This window comes from Gopherus evgoodei, chromosome 16 (genome assembly GCF_007399415.2).
Source record: "Gopherus evgoodei ecotype Sinaloan lineage chromosome 16, rGopEvg1_v1.p, whole genome shotgun sequence".
NCBI classification, from domain to species: Eukaryota; Metazoa; Chordata; order Testudines; family Testudinidae; genus Gopherus; species Gopherus evgoodei.
Genome location: NC_044337.1, coordinates 24,571,816 through 24,596,852, shown reverse-complemented (window position 1 = coordinate 24,596,852; position 25,037 = coordinate 24,571,816). Strand labels below are relative to the sequence as shown.

The window sequence follows — 25,037 nt, the reverse complement described above, 5'->3', positions numbered from 1 at the left end:
AGAAATGATTTTTTTCCCTTTTCTTTCACGGGGGGGGAGGGGGGGGGCAGAAAGGGGGGGTAAATTGACGACATATACCCTGAATCACCCCGGACAATGTGTTTGACCCTACAGGCATTGGGAGCTCAGCCAAGAATGCAAATGCTTTTCGGAGACTGCAGGGACTGTGGGATAGCTGGAGTCCTCAGTACCCCCTCCCTTCCTCCATGAGCGTCCATTTGATTCTTTGGCTTTCCGTTACGCTTGTAAACAGCACTGTGCTGTGGCATCTGTCTATCATAGCCTGGAGATTTTTTCAAATGCTTTCTCATTTCGTCTTCTATAACGGAGCTGTGATAGAACAGATTTGTCTCCCCATACAGCGATCAGATCCAGTATTGCCTGTACAGCCCATGCTGGAGCTCTTTTTGGATTTGGGACTGCATCACCACCTGTGCTGATCAGAGCTCCATGCTGAGCAAACAGTAAACAAAAAGTTCAAAAGTTTGCAGGGCTTTTCCTGTTTACCTGGCCAGTGCATCCGAGCTGAGATTGCTGTCCAGAGCAGTCACAATGGTGCACCGTGGGATACCGCCCGGAGGCCAATACCGTCGATTTGCGGCCACACTAACCCTAATCCGATAATACCGATTTCAGCGCTACTTATATCATAAAGGGCCTCGTTGTGTGGACGGGTGCAGCGTTAAATCGGTTTAACGCTGCTAAAATTGGTTTAAATGCATAGTGTAGACCAGGCCTCTGACAGCCTTTGCAAAGGCAGATATGACATGCTGGATATAACAGAAGCTTCTTTTAGAATTAAAATCTGAAAACAAACTTTGTGAATACTTAAGTAACCCTTCACCTTCAGATATTCCTTCCAGATTATCACTGCAGAGGGAAAAGCGCAAGGTTTTATCAGGTTTACCGTGGAGTTTGGTTTCATCAACAGGGACATCTCCTTGTCCTCCATCGGCAAGCTGCATGTTTAAGACCTATGGGGGGAAAAAAATCAACATGTTTAATTGACCCAGAAAAAAATTAATTAATTTTATTTACAAGTCAGTCTAACAACTGAAACCAGATTTTTTTCAACTTTTCTAGATCTTTAATGGCTCAGTCAGTATCTAACATCTCACATTTGAGGAAAGGTCATTTGAATCAAGACTGAGCACGTTTCTGCAAAGTAACAGCCTGGTGAGATTTTAAAATAGTCAAGATTTAGACATGCAGTATATCATGAAAATGGAACTTCAACTGACTTTTTACTCTAATGGCACCTTAATATCACACAGCAATAGATAATTATAGCACTCCAACAGGAGGGAATCTGAACTATTGGGCAAGACACTAATAGACTTAAGGAAGTTGTCCTCTTATTCAAAAGACACATTATGCCAACAATTGCAGATGTATAACGTAATACTTGGATATTCAGCATTTACAAGCTCGGATATGGCAGCTCAGGTTTGCTCCCAAGCAATCTATCATGAAGTAACATCTCCACAGGCTTGACATAATTAACTCTTCATGATTTATTATGCTGCAGTAGTTAAGCCTGTTTCACCACTTTCATTCTAAATACTGCGTTTCAAGAGTTTATAACTTGGGCATGCACAGTAACTTCCATATACAAAAGTTTCTAGAGGATTAGCATAAGACTTAATAGGCTTGCAAAGCACAGAACAAATCAGTTCCTCTGGAGATACTAAAATCTCTTGGTTCTATGAATCAGAAGGTTTTACCCTAAGAAAGACGAGGCATGTCTCTGCACAGAATGACAAGGCAGGGATGGCTTAATGAAGGTGGTGTTTATCTGCTTTCAAAATCCAACTGCAGACACCACACCTTTACCTGGCAGCAGAGAGACACCAAAACCATATAAAACACAATACTTACTTTACAGTTGTCCTCCAAGGCTTCTTCAGAGTCATTAAAATTGACCAGGTGTCAACTTGTGCGCACACACACATACACTCACACTCACTCACTATCAGGGAGGGAAGATGGTAAGTACTCTGTTAATTTACTACTTAAGTCCAAGGAACCTTCTCTGAGATCCTTCCTGTCCCACAACAGCAAAAAGGCAGAAGATTCAAGGAGTGAACCATAGGCTAGGTCGTTTTGTTAAACACTAGTCTAACTCCTGTTAGGAGAGGGGTCCATATAGTTTGGATGGCCTCCACCTCAATAAAAAGGAAACAAATCTCCTTGGGGACAGGCTGGCTAGAGTAATGAGGAGGGCATTAAACTAACAGCAAAAGGGGATGGTAAAAAGAGGGAAGCACTCATCACAAAATCAAGATGTTGAGAACAAAATTAATCAAGGAACCAAAGGACAAGAAGAGACGAAATTCCTGAATTGCCTATACACCAATGCTAGGAGCCTGTAACAAACAAAAAGAATTGGAATTGCTCATTTGCGTGCATAAATTCAATCTATTTGGTATTACTGAAACCTGGTGGGATGTATCACACCATTGAAACGTTAAAATCAATGGTTATAACCTATTTAGGAAGGATCAAGTAGGCAAAAAGGGAGAGGGAATAGCATTCTATGTCAAAAATGGCATTACCTGTTTCCGAGTCACAGATAACTCGGAAGAAAGTGATGTTGAATGATTATGGACCAATGTCCTAAGAGATAAAGCAAAAGATGGGATATTAGTTGGTGTCTGCTACAGACCACCAAATCACACTAGGGAACAGGATGACAGGCACGTAAGGGGGCCATCTATAAGTTGCAGGCAAAAAAAGTGTGATCGGGGGGATTTCAGTTTGAGAACCATATGCTGGAGGTCTCATGCTGCCAGTACTAAAACGTCCTTGGAATTTCTAAACATAATAGATGACAATTTCTCAACTTAAAAAGTATTGCATCCAAGACGCGGGAATTCTGTATTAGACCTTGTCTAACAGATAAAGAGGACCTGACCACAGACCTAAAATTAATGGTAGCTTTGAGACAAGTGATCATTCCTTGATCACATTTATAACGTGCAGAATACAGTCCAGACCAACAATATGTATACTTAGTGCTTTACTAGGGCCAAATTACAAAGCTGAAAACAATTACGAGACAAATCAGCTGGGAGGAGGAATTTAATCAGAAAAGTATGAAAGATAATTGGAAATCATTTAAGAACATCTTAGGGGATGCCCAAAACTCACAATTAAGGAAGAACACCACACTGCTTAAAAAAGTGACCTTGTTCAGAGGGGAAATGAAGGCTGCTATTAAAAAATGATAATAATAGTAATCACCACCACCACCACCACCAATGGAAGGAAAGGGAAGTTGACAGAAATGAATATACATCAGAAGTTAGAATTGTAGAAAACTGATAAGGGAAGTAAAGGAACCCAAGTATAAATATATGGCAAACAGCATTAAGGACAATAAGGAGTATTTAAAACATATTAGGAACAAAAAATCCTGACAAAGGAATTGGTCCATTACTAGATGGAAATGGTAGAACCATCAATAATAATGCAAAAAAACCAGACAAGGTAGTTTAATAAATATTTCTGTTCTTTATTTGGTGAAAAAAAACAGATGATATAGTCTCATCCGGGGCTTTGGAGCGGAGCCCAGAGCTGGAGACTGGAGCAGCTCCGGAGCAGAGGAGCTGTAGGTTTTTGCCTGAAGCTGGAGCAGAGCAGAAGCACAGTTCCAAAGCCCTGGTCTCATCATATGGTCATGATACCACTCCTTTAATTCCACTAGTATCTCTGCAGGATGTTAAACAGAAGCTACTGAAGTAAGACATTTTTAAATCAGCAGGTCCAGATAATTCTTTGATGCAAGAGTTTTGAAAGAGCTGGCTGAGCAGCTTGCTAGATCATTAATGATGATTTTCCATATGTCCTGGAACCTCCTCAGTTCTCCAAAGGGCCATAAGATAGGTAAATGTTGTGCCAATTTAAACAAACAAAACAAACAAAAACAAACAGGATGACCTGGGCGATTACAGGCCTGCCAGCTAGACGCTGATCCCAGTCTCAACTGAGACTTAAAGGAGGGCAATGTAATTAACGCAAGTCAACATGGGTTCATGGAAAATACATTGTGTCAAACTAACTTGATATTTTTTGATTAATTTACAAATCTGGTTGATAAAAGTAATAGTGTTGATGTAATATACACAGACTTCTGAAAGGTGTTTGACTTGGCACCCCATAACATTTTAATAAAAAACTAGAACGATATATGGCACATGTTAAATGGATTAAAAATGGCTAACTGTAAACTGGGAATTTTCATTGAGAGGCTGTTTCCAATGGGGTCCTGTAGGGATCAGTTCTTAGCCCTATGCTATTTAACATTTTTATCAATGACCTGGAAGAAAACATAAAACCATCACTGATAAAGTTTGCAGATGACACAAAAATTGGGGGAGTGGTAAATAATGAAGATAGGTACTGAGTCATATTACTGCTTGGTAAACTGGGTGCAAGAAAACAGTGTGTTTTAAAATGGCTAAATGTAAATGTATACATCTAGAAACAAAGGATGTAGGCCATACTTACAAAACGGGGGACTACCCTGGGAAACAGTGACGGAAAAAAGATTTGGGGGTCATGGTGGATAATCAGCTGAATATGAGCTCCAAGTGTGATGCTGTGGGCAAAACAGCTAATGCAATCCTGGGATGGATAAACAGGGGAATCTTGATTAGGAACACAGAGGTTATTTTACCTCTTTATTTGGCACTGGTGTGACTGCTGCTGGAATACTGTGTCCAGTTCTGGTGCTCACAATTCAAGGATGGTGATAAATTGGAGAGGGTTCAGAGAAGAGCCATGAGAAGGATTACAGCGTTAGAAAATATGCCTTACAGCGATGGCCTCAAAGAGAGCAATCTATTTAGATTAACACAGCCAAGGTTAAAGGGTTACTTGATTATAATCTATACGCAGAACAAATATTTAATAATAGGCTCTTCAATCTAGCAGAGAAAGATATAACATGATCTAGTGGCTAGATGTTGAAACTAGACAAATTCAAACTGAAAACAAGGCATAAAAGAGTAATTAACCATTGGAACAATTGACCAAGGGGTGTACATTCCTATCACTGGCAATTTTTAAACCAAGACCAGATGTTATTCTAAAATGTTCTAGGAATTATTTTGAGGAAGTTCTATGGCCTGTGTTAAACAGGAGGTCAATCTACATCACAGTGGTCCCTTCTGGCCTTGGAATCTATGAATGGAAGGCTCTGGCATAACCCCCTACCAGTTTAATCAGGATGCTGTATTAATCATTACAAACAGAAATCAGTTGTGGTTTGGAGAACATTTGCAACACCTAAATACAGTGAAACAAATACAGGGTTTTAGCCCTAATTCTCCAGTTTAAACCTTGTCTTAGTTTGTCACAAACTTAGTATTATTTCATGGTCTGAACATACATTCTTCACTTCTCAAAGCATGTGATTTCTATTTGACACCTTTTTCATACCTCATTTTCTGACATCATCCCCGGAGTAAGCTGCGGACCTGTTCCCAAAGAAATAACCAGCACTTCTTCTGGCTGAACTTCCTGTATAGACTCCTGGGAGGATCCCTCATGGTCTCCATGCTGGTCCATTGGAATATTTGATCTATTTCTGCTACGGGTAGCTAATGATACATGTTAAAATACAGAGTGTTATGAAGGTTTTCAATATTTAAACTCTCAGAGTACACCTCTACCCCGATAAAACGCAACCCAATATAACACGAATTCGGATATAAGGCGGTAAAGCAGCGCTGGGGTGAGGGGTGGGGGCCTGTGCACTCCGGCGGATCAAAGCAAGTTCAATATAATGCGGTTTCACTTATAACGCAGTAAGATTTTTTGGCTCCCAAGGACAGCGTTATATCGGGATAAAGGTGTATGTACAAATGCTATACAATACACAAGTGTGATGTTAGCGCATGCATACCAAAGAATGGGCAAAAATGCAGAGTACAATTTACAACTTTCTGGAAAGGTGGACACTGATACTGGGGATGTGCAAAACTGACACTGGGGCTGTGTAATTATTTAAATATTGCACAACTGTGAAAATATCAGACTTGTAGCATAATGGCTTAAGAAGCATATAACATACCATGCGTCTCCATTAACCCCCAGATATTCCTGTCCGCGATGGGCAGGACAGCTTTCCCTTTAGGTTACCTGCACACATTCTTCCTTTGCAGGAGAGACTCCTCTCTGCTTCTGTACCATTGCAAGAAGAGAGCACCAGCAGAAAGGCACTTTAGCTTCCATGTTTAAAACACCCTTTCAGTAGTGGTGGGGTTTTTTTCCCCTACAAACTGCAGTCATGCCAACCTCACAGTCTCATGACCTAAAAGCACCTTACACTGATAAGAAATCTCCATCGCACGAAATAATAGGAAAATGATCATCAAAAAGCACCAGGAGACCAAGACAACCAAATGAAGAACACCTGGAAAAGCAATTTTTTGCATTTGTCCAGTGAACCATTTATAGGTCCTTCCCAGGCCCTTGCTGAATTTAACAAGCAGGGAAACTTAAAGACCCTATTATTGCCAGCTAGAAGGGCATCAAGCCTCTTACGGCTAAGAGGTCTGTTCAGAAACAATGTAGAACAATGGTCCCCAACCTTTCTGTTGCAATAGCATCTTCGTGTTCCCAGAAGAGTGTGATGGGCTCTGAACGACCAGCCACCAAAATGCCGCCTAGAAGTGACATCAAGAAGCACTGTCACTGAAATGCCACTGAAAACAGTGGCATTTCAGCAGCAACGCTTCTTGGCGTTGCTGCTTCTCAGCGGCTGTTGTCCTTGTCAGTAGGCAGCTGCACATAAATGCCATGGAACCCACGGGCACTGCATTGGGGACCACTGATGTAGAGGGTGGATATGGGGGCAGGGAAGAGGAAGGAGAAAAATGAAGTGGTGAGAGAATTGTTTTTATTTTTACGGTTTTTAAACTTGAATGTCTAAGAACCAGCTCTCCATTTAAAATTCTAATCTCCAAGACCTCTGACCAGATTGATTATTTAATGCTATGCACTAGGCCAGTGGTTTTCAAACTATTGTTCTAGTGACCCCTTTCACACAGCACGTCTCTGAGTGTGAACCCCTCCCTTATAAATTAAACTCCCTCCTCCTTTTTTTTTTAATCTATAACATAATTATAAATGTCGGAGGCAAAGCAGAGTTTGGGGTGGAGGCTGACAGCTTGCAACCCCCCACCTAATAACCTTACGACACCCTGAGCGGTCCTGACCCCCAGTTTGAGAACCCCCTACACTAGGCCATGAAATAACTGGATTATAAATTAAGCTTTTTGGGCATCATCTGCTACTACATGTTTGTATAGTGCCTAAAGCCCAGATCCTTAATAAGGACTGTTAGAACACTACTTTAATAAGAACGGCCATACTGGGTCAGATCAAAGGTCCATTTAGCCCAGTATCCTGTCTTCCGATAGTGGCCAATGCCAGGTGCCCCAGAGGGAATGAGCAGAACAGATAATCAAGTGATCTATCCCCTGTCGCCCATTCCAGCTTCTGCCAAAACGGAGGCTAGGGACATTACAGATATAGATATAGATATAGATATAGAAAGAAAGAAAGGTTAACCCTTTAGCATTCACCAGCAAACCCTCTGGACTACACCCAGACATCAGTGATAGTTACTCAACATGTTAGCTGGTGCCCATCCCAGAATGCCTGCAAGAATAGGCAAAGAGTTCATAGGCAACACAGAACTCACTGTAAGGGAAGGCACACTGCCAGCAACTCGGACAGTGCTGTTCAGAACAGCTATCTGAACTCTTACTTAAAAAACAAAACCAACAAATAAAACTTTGTAACCAAATGTACAGCATTACAAAAGAAAGAATTAAGGCCCTGCATCCCATGAGTTGCTGAGCACTGTCCAATCCAGTCAACAGAAGCTAAAGGCACACACAGCCCCTTGCGCAACTAGGTTCTAAAGCAGCATTACTTCAATGTTTTGTAGAGTAAATCTTTTATTAGGGCATTTAAGACAGTTTTGGACTTTATTGGGCAAGACCTTTTCAGCAAAATCTGATATAAAAGGGGATTCAAGTGTACACTAGATTGGATGTGTCAAACACTTACAAGCAAAAGCTGTAAGCCCTTATTCCTTTTACCTCTTGGGCATGCTAATTTATAATTTTTGTGATGGCATAAATAAAATGGAAAATGCCACTCTCAGCCTGGCCTAGGATGGGTCTACCCTGTTAGCAGGTGCTGGTAACGGAAATAAGTCATTCAGAATAGTGGTATGCCACACCTTGCACTGGAGAGCCACTCAACAAGAAGAGCGCAGAAAGTCACAACAACAAAACAAAAACAAAATCACCACAAACCTGAAGACCTGATGTTACATCATCAGAAACGGACAAACACATGGCAAAGCAACATCCTAACACACTGTGGTTCTGATTACTCTGTGGTTCTCTAACTCCTTTTAATATAATCTTATCTTCTCTCCCTCTCCCCATTCTGGACCCCTTGGAGAAAGAGTCAATGACCTGAAGTTCCTTATCTTATCTAGGGGCTGGCAGCATGGCATCAATTTCCTCAGTTGAAACATGGGAGCTGAGGCCAAATGTGCAAACTGAGAGAAACTTTTACCTTCAAATATCATGCATCAAAGAGAGAGTAGGCTTTTTAGGGCACTACATTTTTCTAGCTATTTAAGTAGGAATTGGCCTTTGTAATGGAACAAACAAAGAAGCCTGCAACAAAGCAAACTAAAGACAAGCATGAGAAGCATGGTTTTATGAAGTGAATAGAAGTTTTGCATAGAGGAAGAAAGGAAAGAGTCCATTACCCACCAAATGGGGTTACTAGATTAATGTGAGCTGAGAGATTGGTGGTAGAAGTATCCCAGGCAGTAATGGCTGCCAACTGTTGTCCTGGGTTTCGACAGCATTAAACAGAAACAAAATCAAGCCTTTGAACAACAAAAATATTTTAAACTGTAAAATAAATACAAACAAGTTGTTACTTCACTAATGTAAACTTAGAATAGCAGTTGTGCACAGAGAGGTAAGGATAACTCAGGGTACCAAAATGAGATTTTAGTAATTGCTACCTTTAATTTACTATTTTAAGTATAAATATTTTTGCCTGTGTTACAGATAAATACCAAGCTCTTTTTCTACTGAATACCAATATTCCAATCATAAAAGTAAACACTTTAACAGAGTGCAATATTTAAGTACCTAGAGGAAAAAAGTGTCACATTTTGAGATGGGATATTTCTGAGCTGAAAAAGTATAAGATCATGAAATTCTATGCTTCAGAAGAGAATGTGCAACATCACATCAGTACCCAGATTTAAGACAGCATAATTACAAGGCAATCTCCCCTCTTAAACTGCTTAGCACTTTAACATTATCTTTAATGGATCCCCCTTCCTGCCATTTTCCATACTGGTGTTGCCAAATGTCTGCACCCTGGCTTCCTTACCCACTCTCATCACTTGAGTGATCATCTCCACGGTGATGATCTAAATCTACCTCCCTACACCTAACCTCTCCCCAACTGACCAGATTCCCATCTCTTCCTGTTTCTCCAGCATTTTATTACAACATTCTGCCACTTCTCTATCTATTGCAGAATCTGAACAGCCTTCTTTCCTTCTACTTTCTCCTGATATCCAAACCTTCTCTGTATCAATGTTGACAACTGCACTATCCTCACCACCACTCAATCTGACTCTTCCCTTTCCTTCTCTCCTATCCACTGGCCTGCACCATTTCACTAACATATGATAAGATTAGATTAAGTCTACATTACATGCGAACTAGGAACCCTACAACTTCATTTACTATACGAATACACTAAAATTCAGTCTGGTTTAAGAGGTGTAAATAGGAGTAAAGGAAAAATTACACTATGAATTGGAATATTCTTCCAAGGAAAGTGGTGGAAACCTCTGGGAAATTTCAAACTTGACTACACAAGGCACTAGAAAAAAATATGATAAAAGTACAGTTCTTCTAGAGTGGTTACACCAGAAAGATGATCCAACAGATATTTTCATTACATAAAGTCTGATTCAATGACAACTATGCTACACAAACACACACACAGTGGAAGTGGTGTGAAGAAAACTTAAGCATATCCTACAAGAGGACTGAAGAAATGCTGAAGAAGTGTATACAGGATGCAGGAAAGCCTATGAACAAAAAGCTTTTGTTGTAAGAATTTCTCTCAATCTTCCTCACCTATAGGCAGTCGATTTTTTTTGTTGGCTGGGGTAGTTGCAGGGGAGAGTTGTGGGGTATTGTAAGGAGTCATTTCAAGGCTGCTACTTTTCCCGTGTCTGTTCTGGGGTAAGTTTGCCAACAAGTTTTCCAGAGCCATCCGATCTTCCTTCAGCTGATCACTTGACATTACATTTCGCATAAAACCAACCTACAAAATTAGAGTTTGTATAATTAAAAAAGGAGCATGAAGCTGCATATTAACCTACTACACCCACTTATATCTCTCTCCTGCAAGCATGTGCAGGAAAATATTACTCCTATTGAATAACCAGGATATTACCAGATTAATAAGTTGGCTGTATGTCATATAAACCACAGTCCTACTCAACCCTTCTAGAAGGTTAACTGAGGACATCGGAGGGGTTTCCACAGCACGCCCACTAATAACAACATCCAGGAAAGCAGCAACACAGCTCTGCAAGGAGAAGACGTACGTTTTTTAGTGAAAGGTTTCAAATTTTAGAACTACAGAACACCACAAAGGTACAAGAGGTATATACATAATTTACATGGGAATATCAGTTTTGTTGCTTCTTACATATTTAGCAAATCAAACATCTTTTAGCCAATGAAGAGTAAGTACAAAATTATGCAAAAAATTTAGGAGTTTCCTTCACTCCATATCTGCTTTGAATGTGTCACTTGTTTAAATAGATTCTATAGTGCTCAATACTTAAGTACAGTTTTAAAAATGCTGTTATGCAATGGCACTAGAAGACAAACTAGCTCACAGTAATGAACTTGTACTTAAATTGTTCCTTCCTTGGGAACCAGCTGAGCATAGCTTACAAGTGAAACAAAATTGTAGGGGACAGGGATAGGCAAGTAAGGGAACTGTCAATTTAAAAGTCATATCTAACTTAATGTTTACCTAGTTTCATTAAAAGTAGCAAGAGAGATTGAAAGAAATGAGCAAAAAAAGTTTTAGTTTGCTTTCTGCATTTGACAGCACATTGTGTATAGTCAGTTTCACTGTTTCCTCCATAGAGTCAGTTCCCCTATTGTGTGTGCATCCTTCATACAGTAAGAAAGGAGAGTACACAATTTACTAAAAAGGGAAGAGGGGTGGGAGGAAGAGAGGAAATGAGGCAAAAAACTGACAGGAAGATCAATGGGCAGGTGTGCAATTTTTTTTTTCTTTAAATTGACTACATGGTGTTCCCTTAAATAAAAGTAGTTTATGCTAAATTCAGCAGAGAAAATTATTAAAAAAAATCACTTCATATCTGTTTCAGAAAGTATCATACTTTGACATTTTGTTAATATTGTCATTTAAGCAACAAGGTAGTGTGTGTCTAGTAGTCAGGAAGCATGACTCCAAGTTTTATTCCCAGCTCTGATTCTACCATATGTGACCATGCAGATGTCACTTAACCTGTACCTCAGTTTACCTACTTATAAATTAGATGTGCTGCTCACCTACCTCATAAGAGGGCTGTGAAGCTTATTTGTTTGTGAAATGCTTTGAGATTCTCAGATGAGAGGGGCTACAGAAAGGCAAAGTGTCAAATATGTACATATGTACTATTTTGTGCCTCTTACTTTGTCGAATTTGCCAAGGTTGCTCTTCATGTGCGGATCTCCCTCTTCAGAACCTGTCATTGCCAACTGCTGCAAAAGTCTCCCGACCTACAATGGAAAAAGAATACTTTGGGCAAATATTTCAGAAACCATTACAGAACAACAAGATAGACTGTAATACAGGAATCAAATGAGAAAGCTCTTCCATTTTAAACTATTTTAATTTACATATAAACTTTCCCAGAGTTACTTTTGGGGCTAAAATTTCTCAATTGTTCTTAGGCCTGAAGTAAAACGTTCTACATGGAAATATACTCAGTCCTGCCATGAGTGCATGGGACTAGACTAGATAACCTCTCAAGGTCCCTTTCAGTCCTATGATTGTATGAAAGTTTCACTAAAAAAAGTTATCTAAACAGGAAGAGTATTTTCTCCTATTAAGAAAATTATGTACTTTTTTCCACCCCCAACTCAAAGGCTACTTTGTTTTAATTCCCTCTTTCATTAAATGAACAATCTAGAATAGTAACTTATTTGAAATTATTTTATTATTTGTAAAAGAAATCCTAGCCATTTGTTTGAATATTGCACGCAAAGCCGTTATTTTCCATATGTTTTTAAGCCTATGCTGGAGTATTAGGCTCTGATTCTTCACAGCAAATATGGAAGGGATGAGGATTGAACCTAGAGGTCTTAGACCTGTAAATTTTGCTAGACAAGCATGGAAAAAACACAAACCTCTGACTCAGTATGTACACTGCTTAACATCTTTTTCCTGAAAATTAACCTTCCTTAACCTGTCACCAAGAGGTTTATAAAACTGAGTCCTATAACAATATAAAAAAAATGATACGGCAAGTATATAAGTGATCCCTTGTTTTGCAGCAGCATCTAAAGAACTCAATCAGGATTAAGGCCCCCTCCTGCTATGCACTGTGCAAACATAGTAAAACACTCTCTCTGCTCTACAAAACTTACTGAAATGAATTTCACCAGTCAGTACACCAGTTACACGTACGTACATTGATGCCATGTTTTGCCCCATGTACATGGAACATGCGGCAGTTTTTTAGTTACATGGGTGCTATTTAATACCACTAATGAATATTAAGTTCCCATAACATTTGCACAAAGACAAATTCTGTTACCTGAAGGCATATTCTAAAGTGTTAATACAGCAAGTAGTTGCCCAATAAGCAACATAGTGTACATCTATTCAGAGGACAAGAGAGATAGACATTTAGCAGAAGCGCTAAATGACTTTGTTTCAGTTTTCACTAAAAAGTTCAGTAGCAATTGGACATCTAATGTAGTGAAGATTAGGTAGGATCAGAGGCTAAAATAGGGAAAGAACAAGTTAAAAAATGGCATGGACAAGTTAGATATCTTCAGGTCACCAAGGCCTAATGAAATACATCTTAGAATACTCAAGGAGCTGACTGAAGGGATATCTGAGCCATTAGCGATTATCTTTGAAAAGTCATGGAAGATGGGAGAGATTCCAGAGGACTGGAAAAAGGCAAATATAGTGCCAAGCTAAAATGAGGGAATAAAGACAACCTGGGAAATTCCAGAGCAGTCAGCTTAAACTTCAGTACCCAGAAAGATAATTAAGCAAATAATCAAGCAATCAATTTGCAGACACCTAGAAGGTGATAAGTAACAGTCAGCATGGATTTGTCAAGAACAAATCATCTCAAACTAACCTAATAGCTTTCTTTGAGAGGGTAACAAGCCTTGTGGATGGGAGGGAAGTGGTAGATGTGGTATATCTTGACTAAGTAAGGCTTCTGATACTGTCTCACATGACCTTCTCATAAAACAAAGTAGGGAAACACAACCTAGATGGAGCTACTATAAGGTGGGCGCACAACTGGTTGGAAAACCATTCCCAGAGGGTAGTCATCAGGGGTTCACAGTCAAGCTGGAAGGGCATATCGAGTGGGATCCCACAGCTGCTAGATCAGTCTTACAAATATTTGACTTTACAGCTCTCACCCATGTCAAAGCAGGTGTATTGCCTTTTAAAGCAGTTTAGATGGTTGCTATATATTTCTCAACTTCAACAGCGGAAATCAAAAACACCAATAAATGTCTTTTAAAACTCAGCATTTTAAAACAAATGGGTATTCAAGCTTTAAAATTTGCCTCTTCAGGAATCATAATAGCAGAAATATTTTAAATCAGGTTTCATCATCTTATCTCTAGTAAAATCAGTAAAAATACTTTAACAATAGCCCCAATAAATGCTTAGAAGATCTCAGATATGAGGAGAGGTTGCAAACGACTGTAGAGGATTTTTAAACTAAAGGTATGGAGGAAAGCTGACAGGTGTGGAGCTGAACATAGTTCAGGCAGAAAAATCTCTTAGGAATAAATTTACTAAAGGGAGATCTCTATGCCCTAGTAAAGAGGATAGAAGAGAATTTGGTATAGTATAGACAGGAGCTAGTAAGGAACAGCCAAATGCAAAGGACTCCATTTAAATACAAAATGTACAAATGTTTATATACAACTGCTAGATATCTAAATACGAAGATGGGTGAACTACAATGCCTGGCATTAAAATGAGGATATTGATATAATAGGCATCACAAAAACTTAGTGGAAGGAGGATAACTAATGAGAAATGGTAATACCTGGATTCAAAAATATACAGAAATGGCAGTAGGTCATACTAATGGGGAACTGTATGTGAAAGAAAGCACAGAGAAAGTGAAAATCTTAAATGAATAACTCTGCCCCATAGAATCTCTCTGAACAGAAAGTCCATGATTGAACAACAAGTGTATAGCTGTACGAATATACTACCAACCACCTGATCAAGATGGTGGTGATGATTGTGAAATGCTCAGGGAGAGGCTAAAAAGAGGCTATAAAGGCAGAAAACGTAATAAAAATGGGGGATTTCAATTATTCTCATATTGACATGGTACATGTCACCTCAGGAAGTAATGGAGAGAAAAATTTCTAGACACCAAGGAGTAGCTTGTCCTGGCACATACAAGAGGAGAGGCAAGTCTTGATTTAGTCGTAAGTGGAGAATAGGATATAGACAGCAGTTAAATATAGTTGAACTGCTCAATAGTAGAGACCATAATGTAATTAAATTTAACATCTCTGTAGAGGAAAAAAAGCCAAAGAAACCCACCATAGTCAAATTTAATTTTAAAAAGGGGAACTGTACAATAATGAGGAAGTTAGTTAAACAGAAATTAAAAAGGAACAGTCACAAGGGTGAAACACCGGCAAACTACAGGGAGACTATTTAAAAACACCATAATAGGAGGCTCAAACAAAATGTATACCCTGAATTTGAAAAACAAACAGTAATAACAAAAAAATGCCACCATAGCTAAATAGCGAAGTAAAAAGAAATAAGAGGCAAAAAAGGTATCCTTTTAAAAATTGGAAGTCAAATCCTAGTGAGGAAAATAGATAAGAGCATAGTCTCTGGCAAGTCAATTATAAAGCAGGCCACAAAAGAATATGAAGAGCAACTAACTCAAGACACAAAAACTGACAACAACAAAAAGTTAACTACATCAGAAGTAGGAAGCCTGCCAAAAAAATCAGTAGGGCCACTGTATGATTGAAGTGCTAAAAGAGCACTCCAGGAAGACAAGGCTGTTGCAGCAAAGCTAATGAATTCTTTGCATTGTCTTAACTGCAGAGGATATGGGGGAGATCCCCACACACAAGCCATTCTTTTCAGGTAACAAATCTGAGAAACGGTCCCAGATTCACGTGTCAATAGGGGAGGCTGGAACAAACAGATGAATATGGTCCTCATGACTTATTACTATCAATTTTATCAAAGAGTTCTGAAGGAAGTCCAATATGAAATTGCAGAACTACTAACTGTGGTACATAACCCACTGCTTAAAATCAGACTCTGTACCAGATGACTGGAAGGTAGCTAATGTAACATCAATTTTTTAAAAAGCTCCAGAGGCAATCCTGGCAATTACATGCCAATAAGCCTAACTTCAGTACCAGGCAAAATGCTTGCTATAGTAAAAAACAGAATTATCAGACACATGCAGGGCTTTGGAGCTGTGTTCCGGCTCCGCTCCAGCTCCAGGCAAAAAACTGTAGCTTCACTGCTCCAGAGGTGCTCCGTGCTCCAGCTCCGGGCTCCGTTCCAAAGCCCTGGACACATGGATGCTTTTATAAAGGGAAATCATGTCTCATCATTCTATTAGAACTCTCAGAGGGGGTCAGCAAGCATGTGGAAAAGGGGGATCCAGTTGATACGCATATTTGGACTTTGAGAAAGCCTTTGATGCTATCCCTCACTAAAAGCTCTTAAACTAAGAAGTTATGGGATAGAGGGAATGGTTCTCTCATGGGTCAGTAAGTCATTAAAAGATAGCAAACAAAGGGTAGGAAAAACGGTTAGCTTTCAGGGGTCTGTACTGGGACCTATGCTGTGGAAAAGGGAGTGAAAAGGGAGACAATTGTGGCGTTGCAAAATCTGAAGATGATACAAAATTACTCAAGATAGTTAAGTCCAAAGCCAATTGTGAAGAGTTACAAAGGAATCTCACAAAATTGGGTGCCTAGGCAACAAAATAGCAGATGAAACGATGTTACTAAGTGAAATGCACACAGGAAAAAATAACCCCAAGTATACATTAAAATGATGGGGTCTAAATTAGCTGTTACCACTTAAAAATCTTGGAGTCATCATGGATAGTTCTCTGAAAACATCCACTCAGTGTGCAGCGCCAGTAACAAAAAAAAAAACAAAAAACCCACACACACAACTAGGAAATATAAGACAGAAAATAGATCCTATAAATCCATGGTACACCCACACCTTGAATACTAGGTGCAGTTCTAGTCGCCCCATCTCAAAAAACATACTAGAATTGTGAAAAGTACTGAGCAGGGCAACCAAAATGACTAGGGTAGCCAACATCTTCCATATATGAGGAGAGATTGTTCAATTTAGGAGAGGAACAACCAAGAGGGAATATGACAGAGGTCTACAAAATTATGAAAGGCACAGAGAAAGTGAACAGGGAAGTGTTTTATTTACACCTTCACAGAACACAAGAATTAAGGGTCATGTAATGAAATTAATAGGAAGCAGGTTTAAATAAACAAAAGGAAGTATTTCTTTACACAACACACAGTCAACATATGGAACTCATTGCCATGGGATGCTCTGAAGGCTAAAAGTACAGTAACTCCCCACTTAACGTGATTATGTTCCTTCAAGCAAAATGATGTTAAGCAAATCTAATTTCCCCATAATTAATGTAAACTGGGGGGAGGGAGTGTTCCAGGGAAATTTTGCTTGGTTGAGGTGGTGAAATCAGAGGGTGGGATATTTCCCAGGGAATGCCTTATTACTAAATGATGAACTAGCACTAGGCTGAGCCCTCAAGGGTTAACACATTGTTGTTAATACAGCCTCTCACACTCTACAATGCAGCAGGAATGGAGGGAGGAGAAATGACATATATGAGAGAGGAGATACATTCATTGCCCCTTTAAGCAAGCTGACCGCACTCTAAGTACTTTACCTTTTTAAGCAGATCAGCAAATTGAGACAGCAGTTGCAGCCAGCAAGCTCCCTCAGTCCTGAGCCCTGTCATGTCCACTCCTGCTCTGTGGAGATGGGGGGCAGGAGCGGGCGGACACCTGGACATTAGCACCCCTCTTCCCCTCCTCCTCCTCCCTCCCTCCCCCCACACAGCAAGCAGGAGGCTCCCGGGAGCAGCTCCAAGGCAGAGGGCAGGAGCAGCATACGGCACAGGGGGGAGAGACAGCTGAACTGCCCAGCAATTGATAGCCTGTTGAGTGGCTTAAAAAAAGAATGAGATAAATTAATGGTCTCTCAATGGCTATTAGCCAAGATGGTCAGGGACACAACTCTATGCTTCTGGTGTACCTAAACCTCCAACTACTAGAAGCTGGGACTGGATGACAGGATACATCATTCAAAATTGCCCTGTTCATTCCCTCTGAAGCTTCTGTCATTGGACACTGTTGGAAGACAAAATATTGGGCTAGATGGACCATTGGTCTGACCCAGCACAGCCATTCTTATCTGGTCTTATTTGTTTACAGTAACATAATAAAGGAAGTGGTACCTGCATCAGATTAAATCTTGCCACCTCATTTATTGGGGCATCCGAAATTATTCCATACTGCTCTGGGTTGACAACTGCAGGACAAATGAAACATGCAAGCAGAAGATCCGTGCACATTGCTCGCACCTCCCCAACCTCCAGCCGGTCTACACAGGAGAGTGTTTTGTACATTTGTGATAAAATCCATCTCAAGCTATGCGGAAAGCAGTATGTGTTCTGCTTGAGATAACCAATGAACTTGTTCACCAAAGCCACTAACTTAGCCTCATTGGAATCCACCATTTCTTGGACTTTTTGTTTGAATCTTTCTGTGCCTTTCTCCCCAAAGAGTTTTTCCTGTTGTGCGGAAGAGAACCTCTCAATCAATTTGCTTGCATCTGTTTCTAGGTGGTCTTCATCTTCCACCAGCAGCTGCATGATTGGCTCATGCAATGTTGCAGTGAGGAAGAGTTTCGCAGAAAAGAGTCCTTCAGAAAAAAGTTTGAATAAAATGCTGAATGCACACGTGCCTCTCCTCAAAAGCCGTCTGGGATTGTCGCTTTCCTTCAGTTCAAATTCTATCAAGTAACGCAAAACTTGAAGGAGGTAGCTCTCATCTTCCTGCATGATGCAATTCCCATAGATGGAGGTAAAGACTGTGTAAATAACACTTTGTGTGTTGTCCTGGTTGAGTTTCTCTCCAGCAACCAGAGAGGAAGCAATAAGCCTAGGGTTCTCTCTCAACCTGTTGAGGAATTCTCCATAAGCAGTCTCTTGAAATCCCAACTGCTTGTACCCATCAACAAACTGTGTGTCCTCCAAGACTTTGGCATGCTGGCAGCATTCAGCAGGAGAAGCTTCAGCACTTCAGAAAAAAAACAGTGAAAAAATTCAATTATTTGTAACAGGACTGTAAAACTATTAAAAAATTAATTGCGATTAATCACAAGATAAAAAAGTCCCGATTAATTGTAGTTTTAATTATACTGTTAGACCAGTGGTTCTTGAACTTTTGTACTGGTGACCCCTTTCACATAGCAAGCCTCAAATGCACCCCCCCTTATAAATTAAAAACACTTTTAAATATATTTAACACCATTATGAATGCTGAAGGCAAAGCAGCGTTCGGGGTGGAGGCTAATAGCTCGCGACCCCCCATGTAATAACCTTGCGACCCCCTGAGGGGTCCTGACCCCCAGTTTGAGAACCCATGTTAAACAATAATAGAATAGAATACCATCTATTTAAATATTTTTGGATGTTTTCTACATTTTCAAATATACTGATTTAAATTACAATACAGAATGCAAAGTATACGGTGCTCACTTTGTATTATTTTTTATTACAAATATTTGCGTGTGTGTGGGGAGGGGAGCGCTGTCTCTTTAAACGGAGCACTCAGAAGCTTGAATGCTTTTTTCAGCCAGCAGCAGCTGCTGTTGGCAGCACTCACTCCTGAGCTAGCAGCAGACAGGCTCCTCCTGATTCCCTACCTCAGCTCAGTGGCGACTTGGGAACATGTGCAGGGGGAGGGGGACAACCCAACATCAGCCCCTCACCCCCACTTTGCGCAGCAGACAGGAGGCAGGCTCCCAGTCTGGAGCAGGTTGGCCAGGAGCAGCAGTGGAGCACAGGTATCCCTGTCCCAGAGGCATGTAGCAGCTTCCCCGCTCCAGCACAGCATCCTGGGCAGTGGCCTCCCTCGCACACCCCTAAGGTCGGGCGCTTCTCTCCTCCCCCAGAAGGTGTTTAACCAGCTCTCCCAAATTGCCTGCAATCTCTTCTCCCTGTCCGCCTTCTGCCCACTGGCACAGGCGGTGTCTACCTCCCCGCCACCACCACATCCCATCTACAGAGATGCAAGATTAAGACTCATTTAAAAAAAATAACACTCTAATTTGTTTTGAGTTAATTGCATGCAGTAACTGCGATTAATCGACAGCCCTAATTTTTAATAGGCAAATTATGAAATCTAAAAGCAGCAGGATTCTGAATCCATTACCAGGAGCTCTAGACCAGTCGTTTCCAAACTTTTTTCTGGGGACCCAACTGAAGAAAACTGTTGATGCCAGCGACCCAACGGAGCTGGGGATAAGGGACTCGGAGTGTGGGAGGGGCTCTGGGCTGGGCAAGGGATGAGGGTTTTGGAATGCAGCAGGGGCTCCAGGTTTGGGGGGAGCTGAGGGTGCAGGAGGGGGGCCGGGCTCTGGGGGTGCAGACTCTGGGGTGGGGCCAGAGATGAGGGACTTGGGGTACAGGAAGGGGTTCTGGGTTGGGTGGGCACGCTCACAGTTGGGGCAAGAGATTGAGGCGCGAGGTTGGGGCACGGAGTTACCTCTGGCAGCTCCCGGTCAGCGTCACAGCCAGGGTGCAGATGCAGGCTTCTGGCCTGTCCTGGCACCATAGATCATGCTGCACCTGAAGCAGCCAGCAGCAGGTCCAAATCCTAGGCAGGGGTGCATAAGCGGCTCAGCGCGGCTCTCGCCTGCAGGCAGCGCTCCCCGCCCAGTTCCCACTGGCCAGTTACCAGCCAAAGGGAGTTTGGAGCCAGTGCTTGGGATAGGGGCTGCGCACGGAGCCCCGTGGCCCTCCGGCTTAGCAGACAGAACTGCGGCTGGCTCCTTCCAGGGCGCAGCATGGTGTCAGAACAGGTAGGGACTAGCCTGCCTTAGCTAGGCAGCACCACCGACAGGACTTAACATCCCATTCAGCTGTGCTGACCAGAGCGACCCAGAGCCTTACATGCCACGACCCAGTACTGGATTGCAACCCAAACTTTGAAAAATGCTGCTCTAGACAATAGAGTAAAAAATACACTGCAAGAATTTTTCCTTTATTTAAAAAAAAATAATAATAAAAAAAATAAAAAAAAAGATAGCAGTTAGCATCTACAATCTTTATTGTATGTTTCAAAAAAAAATTGTGAACATTAGTCAATGTATGAGCTTCATTACCACAACAAACTTGAGCGTTTAATAATAAAAACAATTTCTTACTATGAACTACCAATCAGAAGAGATGCAACATGTATATATACACACACCGGAAGTCCAAAAATAAAAAAATAAAAAAAAGGTAGAGTGTTTGAACTACCAGTAGTCACATCATATTTAAGAGCAAATCTGAGACAACTCAGATTTCCTGTTTTAGAATAATGTTTTAGAATGGTTTTAGAGCCATTAAAATTGTGTCTTTAGAATCATCTTTTGTGCTCAGTATACAGTATGAAAGGAATCATGGATTTCTTTTAATTCACAAGAGTTTAGGAATTCAATTTCCCAGAAAGCATTTATCACCTTGTTATGATAAGTCTGTCCAAGTTAATCCTTTGCTGCTTGGAAATCCACGCTGTGTGGTACAGTTTCTCAGCTGTCTTCAATACATCTGTATTTAATCTCTGAATAAGTTGCTTTTCTGAGTTTACATAGAGCCGTTCCTGCTTGAGGTGATGAGCCAGAGTGTGAATATCCAGCTTCACCATCTTTGAGGGTGAGAGGACTACACTGTACTCACTGCAAAAGGAAAAATACATGAAGAATTTCACATTATATATGGCTTCTATTTCTTAAAACTCAAGTAGACAAAAAGAATTTGAATACTGAAAAGTTATCAAAAACTTCATGATAAAATTTAAGAACCAGTGATAATTGTAAGTTTATGACTTACTGTAACTATAGTATCTATCTTTGATTCTGATTTTCCTCATGGATCCCTACTTTCTTCCTGGATTGTATTTTCTAAATGGACAACCAACCTAATTCTCAGTTACTGAGGGACAATCTCTACTCATTGATATATTTTGCTTTCCACAACCAAATCTCTGTACAACTTTACATGAGGGATGTACCCAAGTACTTGGATTCTAATATCTAAACTGTATCGTTAAATCTATTCACCTCAATTTGGATTATTGCTGATTATGTACTCTATGTATCATATGACTTTAAAAACAAACTTTGTATTTGTGGACAATCTAAACACTATACCCAGACATACAGACACTTTTCTGAACCTATGTATTCTATAATTTTTTTAACATTAGCTTTAATACAGATTTTAAATCTAGCCCCACCTCCCCAACCCCAGGCAACATCCCTAGTTATTGGGCCATCCTTCATCACTGTAAAACACTTCAAGTTGATAATGTGATCTTCAAAATTTCTCACATGCACTTGCAGGGTTCGGTGACATCATATTGGCCAGTTCCACACATATTAAAGCTGCTCTCAGCTCTGGAAACTTAAACATTATTCTATTTTCACTAACAACAGCAAAGCTCTCCCCAAAGTGCGACACTGGGGTGAGGGGAGGTGGGGGAGGGAGAACACCCTCAGGATTACCCTTCTAATTTCTAATGGTGGAGGCCAGCATGATGACCCACAGACTCAATCATACAGGAGGTAGAAGGGGGAAAGGAGTCCTATTCTAACATATTATACGGTCAGGTCAGTGCTCAGTGAGCAAAGGAGTACATGTGAATAAGATTTATCAGAACACATACTTATTTTAAACTGCAGCATAGCTTAAACTGCAGCATAGCTTAGTATTTGGGTCTAGTATTTGGGTCCTGCCATGAGGGCAGGGGACTGGACTCGATGACCTCTCGAGGTCCCTTCCAGTCCTAGAGTCTATGAGTCTAGTAGCCCCACGACCGACAGAAATTCATGCTTTTATGTGAAATAAAGAGGATTCTGTCTTCTACGTTATTCAATTTGCCTTTTCTGCTAGAGACTCATAACTAGCACCACCCATACATAAACATGCACAGAATGCATTGCTATTCAATAGTAGAACTCATTCAACAATGTCTCCTCGAACATCCCAACCCACAGGAATGTACTTGCAGGCCATGATCCAGAAATTCTCCAAGTGACAAAACAAACTGAAGAAGCCTCAAGCTGGAAAGGAAATCTGCAGAGTCCATTACAGTACAACAACTTATTTGCTTTTTAATGGCTAAATAAACCAAAAAAGTATCACAGTATTTAAAACCTTTCATTGTTAGAAATTTAATGACGGTTGGTAAGAAGTGCTTGCCAAATATGTAACTATATGATGATATAATCAGATATTGCAATATTAATCAGATGCAACTTGTCTAGTTTAGGATTTAAAGGTGTGGTCTTTGCACCTGTTAGCTAACATGTCCTAACTACCCAATTTAAATGTCTAGATAGATAGGTATACTGCCGTTGACATGTGATAAAATGGTCAAGTTATTCAAAAGAAATTTCCCTTTTTCCTCTATTTATTTAAATTAAGATGTTGAGGAATCATTTGTGAAAACCATATTAACATGGACAATATAATTTGTGTAAGCACAATTACAGAGAAGAAAACTGAGCAGTCATTAACCTCACCTGATTTCTTACAAAGAAAATTACCTTAGCTGACCACTCATTTCCTCACCATCAGATGTAACCCTTCTTGAGTGTTAGTATGGCAGGAAGAATTATGACCAGCTCCATCACCCTGTATATGTTAGACAGAGCACTCAAGTACTATTGTGATGGATACTTAAATACAATAAATGGAATGCCTGTCTGTTCCTTATCAGCTCTAGCACCTTCAGTGAAGCCTGATCTCCCAATGCTACTTGCCCCCACACTCAGGGAACTAGAGTATGATTTATGATTTGCAAGCATATCATTCTCCTCTTTGTACTCTTTAAAGATCTTTCCAGCCACACCAAGCACTAAACCAGAGGATCCTTTCCAAACAATATTTTTTAGCTTCCCTAACTAGGCACAGAATTTTTAAAAGAAACCCTGATGGTTCAAGAGCATGAGTCACCAACAACTACTTACCCAAGTTCCCTCACCAATGGTTTGACTTGACAAGCAAAGCCCTATCATCCAAAGGGAGATAAACCATAAATAGCTGTCACATATAATCTTTATATATAGAAAGGTTTAAACATCTAATGTCTGAACACCTCAACTTACAAAGCATTTTCTAAGCTTGCAAAGGAGACTCAGAGTATCATTAACAAAAATCAATCCAAAGGCTGTAAGTTCATGCTGAGATCATCTCTCTGCTTGAAGGTGATATTAAACCAAAAGAACAACGAGGAGGCCGGTGGCATCTTAAAGACCAAAATTTATTTGGGCATAAGCTTTTATGGGTAAAAAAAAAAACAAAAAAACCCGCACACAATACATTTCTTCAGTTGCATCTGAAGAAGTGGGGTTTTTTACCTACAAAAGTTTATGCCAATATAAATTTGTTAGTGTTTAAAGTGACACTGGACTCTTCATTGTTTTTGTAGATACAGACTAACACGGCTACCCCTCTGATACATTAAACCAAAAAGACTCAAAGAAGAATACAAAGTACCTTTACAAAAAGTTGTAAAGGTGACTGCCTCATTAAACGAATGGAGAAGTTCTATTAATGTGACAGAACTGTACCAGCAGCATAAAGTTTCTAAGAAATACTTTCCTGCAATAAATTATGCTTACAATAAAAATCAAGAAATAGATTATATATACCTATGTTAAAGCAACTTCCAGGTGACCAGAAAAAATGATGTATATAGTGACATACGTTATTGTATTCTTCAGTTTTTACAAGGTATTGCAGCACATGGATTTAAAACAAGATAGCTATAAACATACAAATTTTGATTTATAGATATATTATATAAAATATAAAAGTATATCCTGATGTGGTTTGTTATATATAACCACATCCGGATAAGTTAAAGAGCTGCCTAGATACTTTTATGGCCCTCATCTCTACAATACCCAGGCACCATGGCATAGAATTATTAATTCATTTTAACTCATTCTGGATGTGAGACAATGCACTGTGTACGTTTTAGGGGGAGGAAAGTTCCTAGTTTTGCAAAGTTCCCCTATTATAGATGACATTTTATAATTAACCTGCATCTGATGAGTTTCAGATCTCTAATGTAAAATTAGATCTCAAATACTTGCATAGGGTTTCACAAAGTCTGTTTTCTCTATTAAAAACAATCTCTTGTTGAGCTTGTTTTTTCTCCCCGTGCACATGCATTACAAAAAGGTTTTTTTGTTCAAAAGGGGACTGAACAGCAAGAGAGTGTGTGCGCGCATTAAAGAATAAGGAATATTTTCAGTAGATTTTACAAATTGTTATTAGGGAGAAGTTTTACTTTGCAATGGCAATGTCTTTCACAATGGCAACTGAAATACAGGAAGACTATTCA

The 25,037-nt window shown here is 40.1% G+C and overlaps 1 protein-coding gene across 6 annotated transcripts in view; it reads right to left on the bottom strand.

The window, feature by feature from the left end:
• Positions 1-25,037, bottom strand: part of GAPVD1 (GTPase activating protein and VPS9 domains 1) — a 67,945-nt gene that overhangs the window by 23,276 nt on the left and 19,632 nt on the right. For 3 of the 6 annotated variants that reach the window (XM_030535950.1, XM_030535946.1, XM_030535947.1), the window contains exons 2-9: positions 21,145-21,360; positions 17,870-18,713; positions 11,787-11,873; positions 10,525-10,659; positions 10,203-10,392; positions 8,805-8,885; positions 5,443-5,603; positions 845-974 (exon numbers count right to left, since the gene is read on the bottom strand). In XM_030535950.1, coding sequence (XP_030391810.1) covers positions 845-974; positions 5,443-5,603; positions 8,805-8,885; positions 10,203-10,392; positions 10,525-10,659; positions 11,787-11,873; positions 17,870-18,713; positions 21,145-21,360 — 1,844 coding nt within the window. The remainder of the gene's footprint in view (positions 1-844; positions 975-5,442; positions 5,604-8,804; positions 8,886-10,202; positions 10,393-10,524; positions 10,660-11,786; positions 11,874-17,869; positions 18,714-21,144; positions 21,361-25,037) is intronic. The other 3 variants (XM_030535948.1, XM_030535949.1, XM_030535951.1) reach the window with 3 other exon arrangements.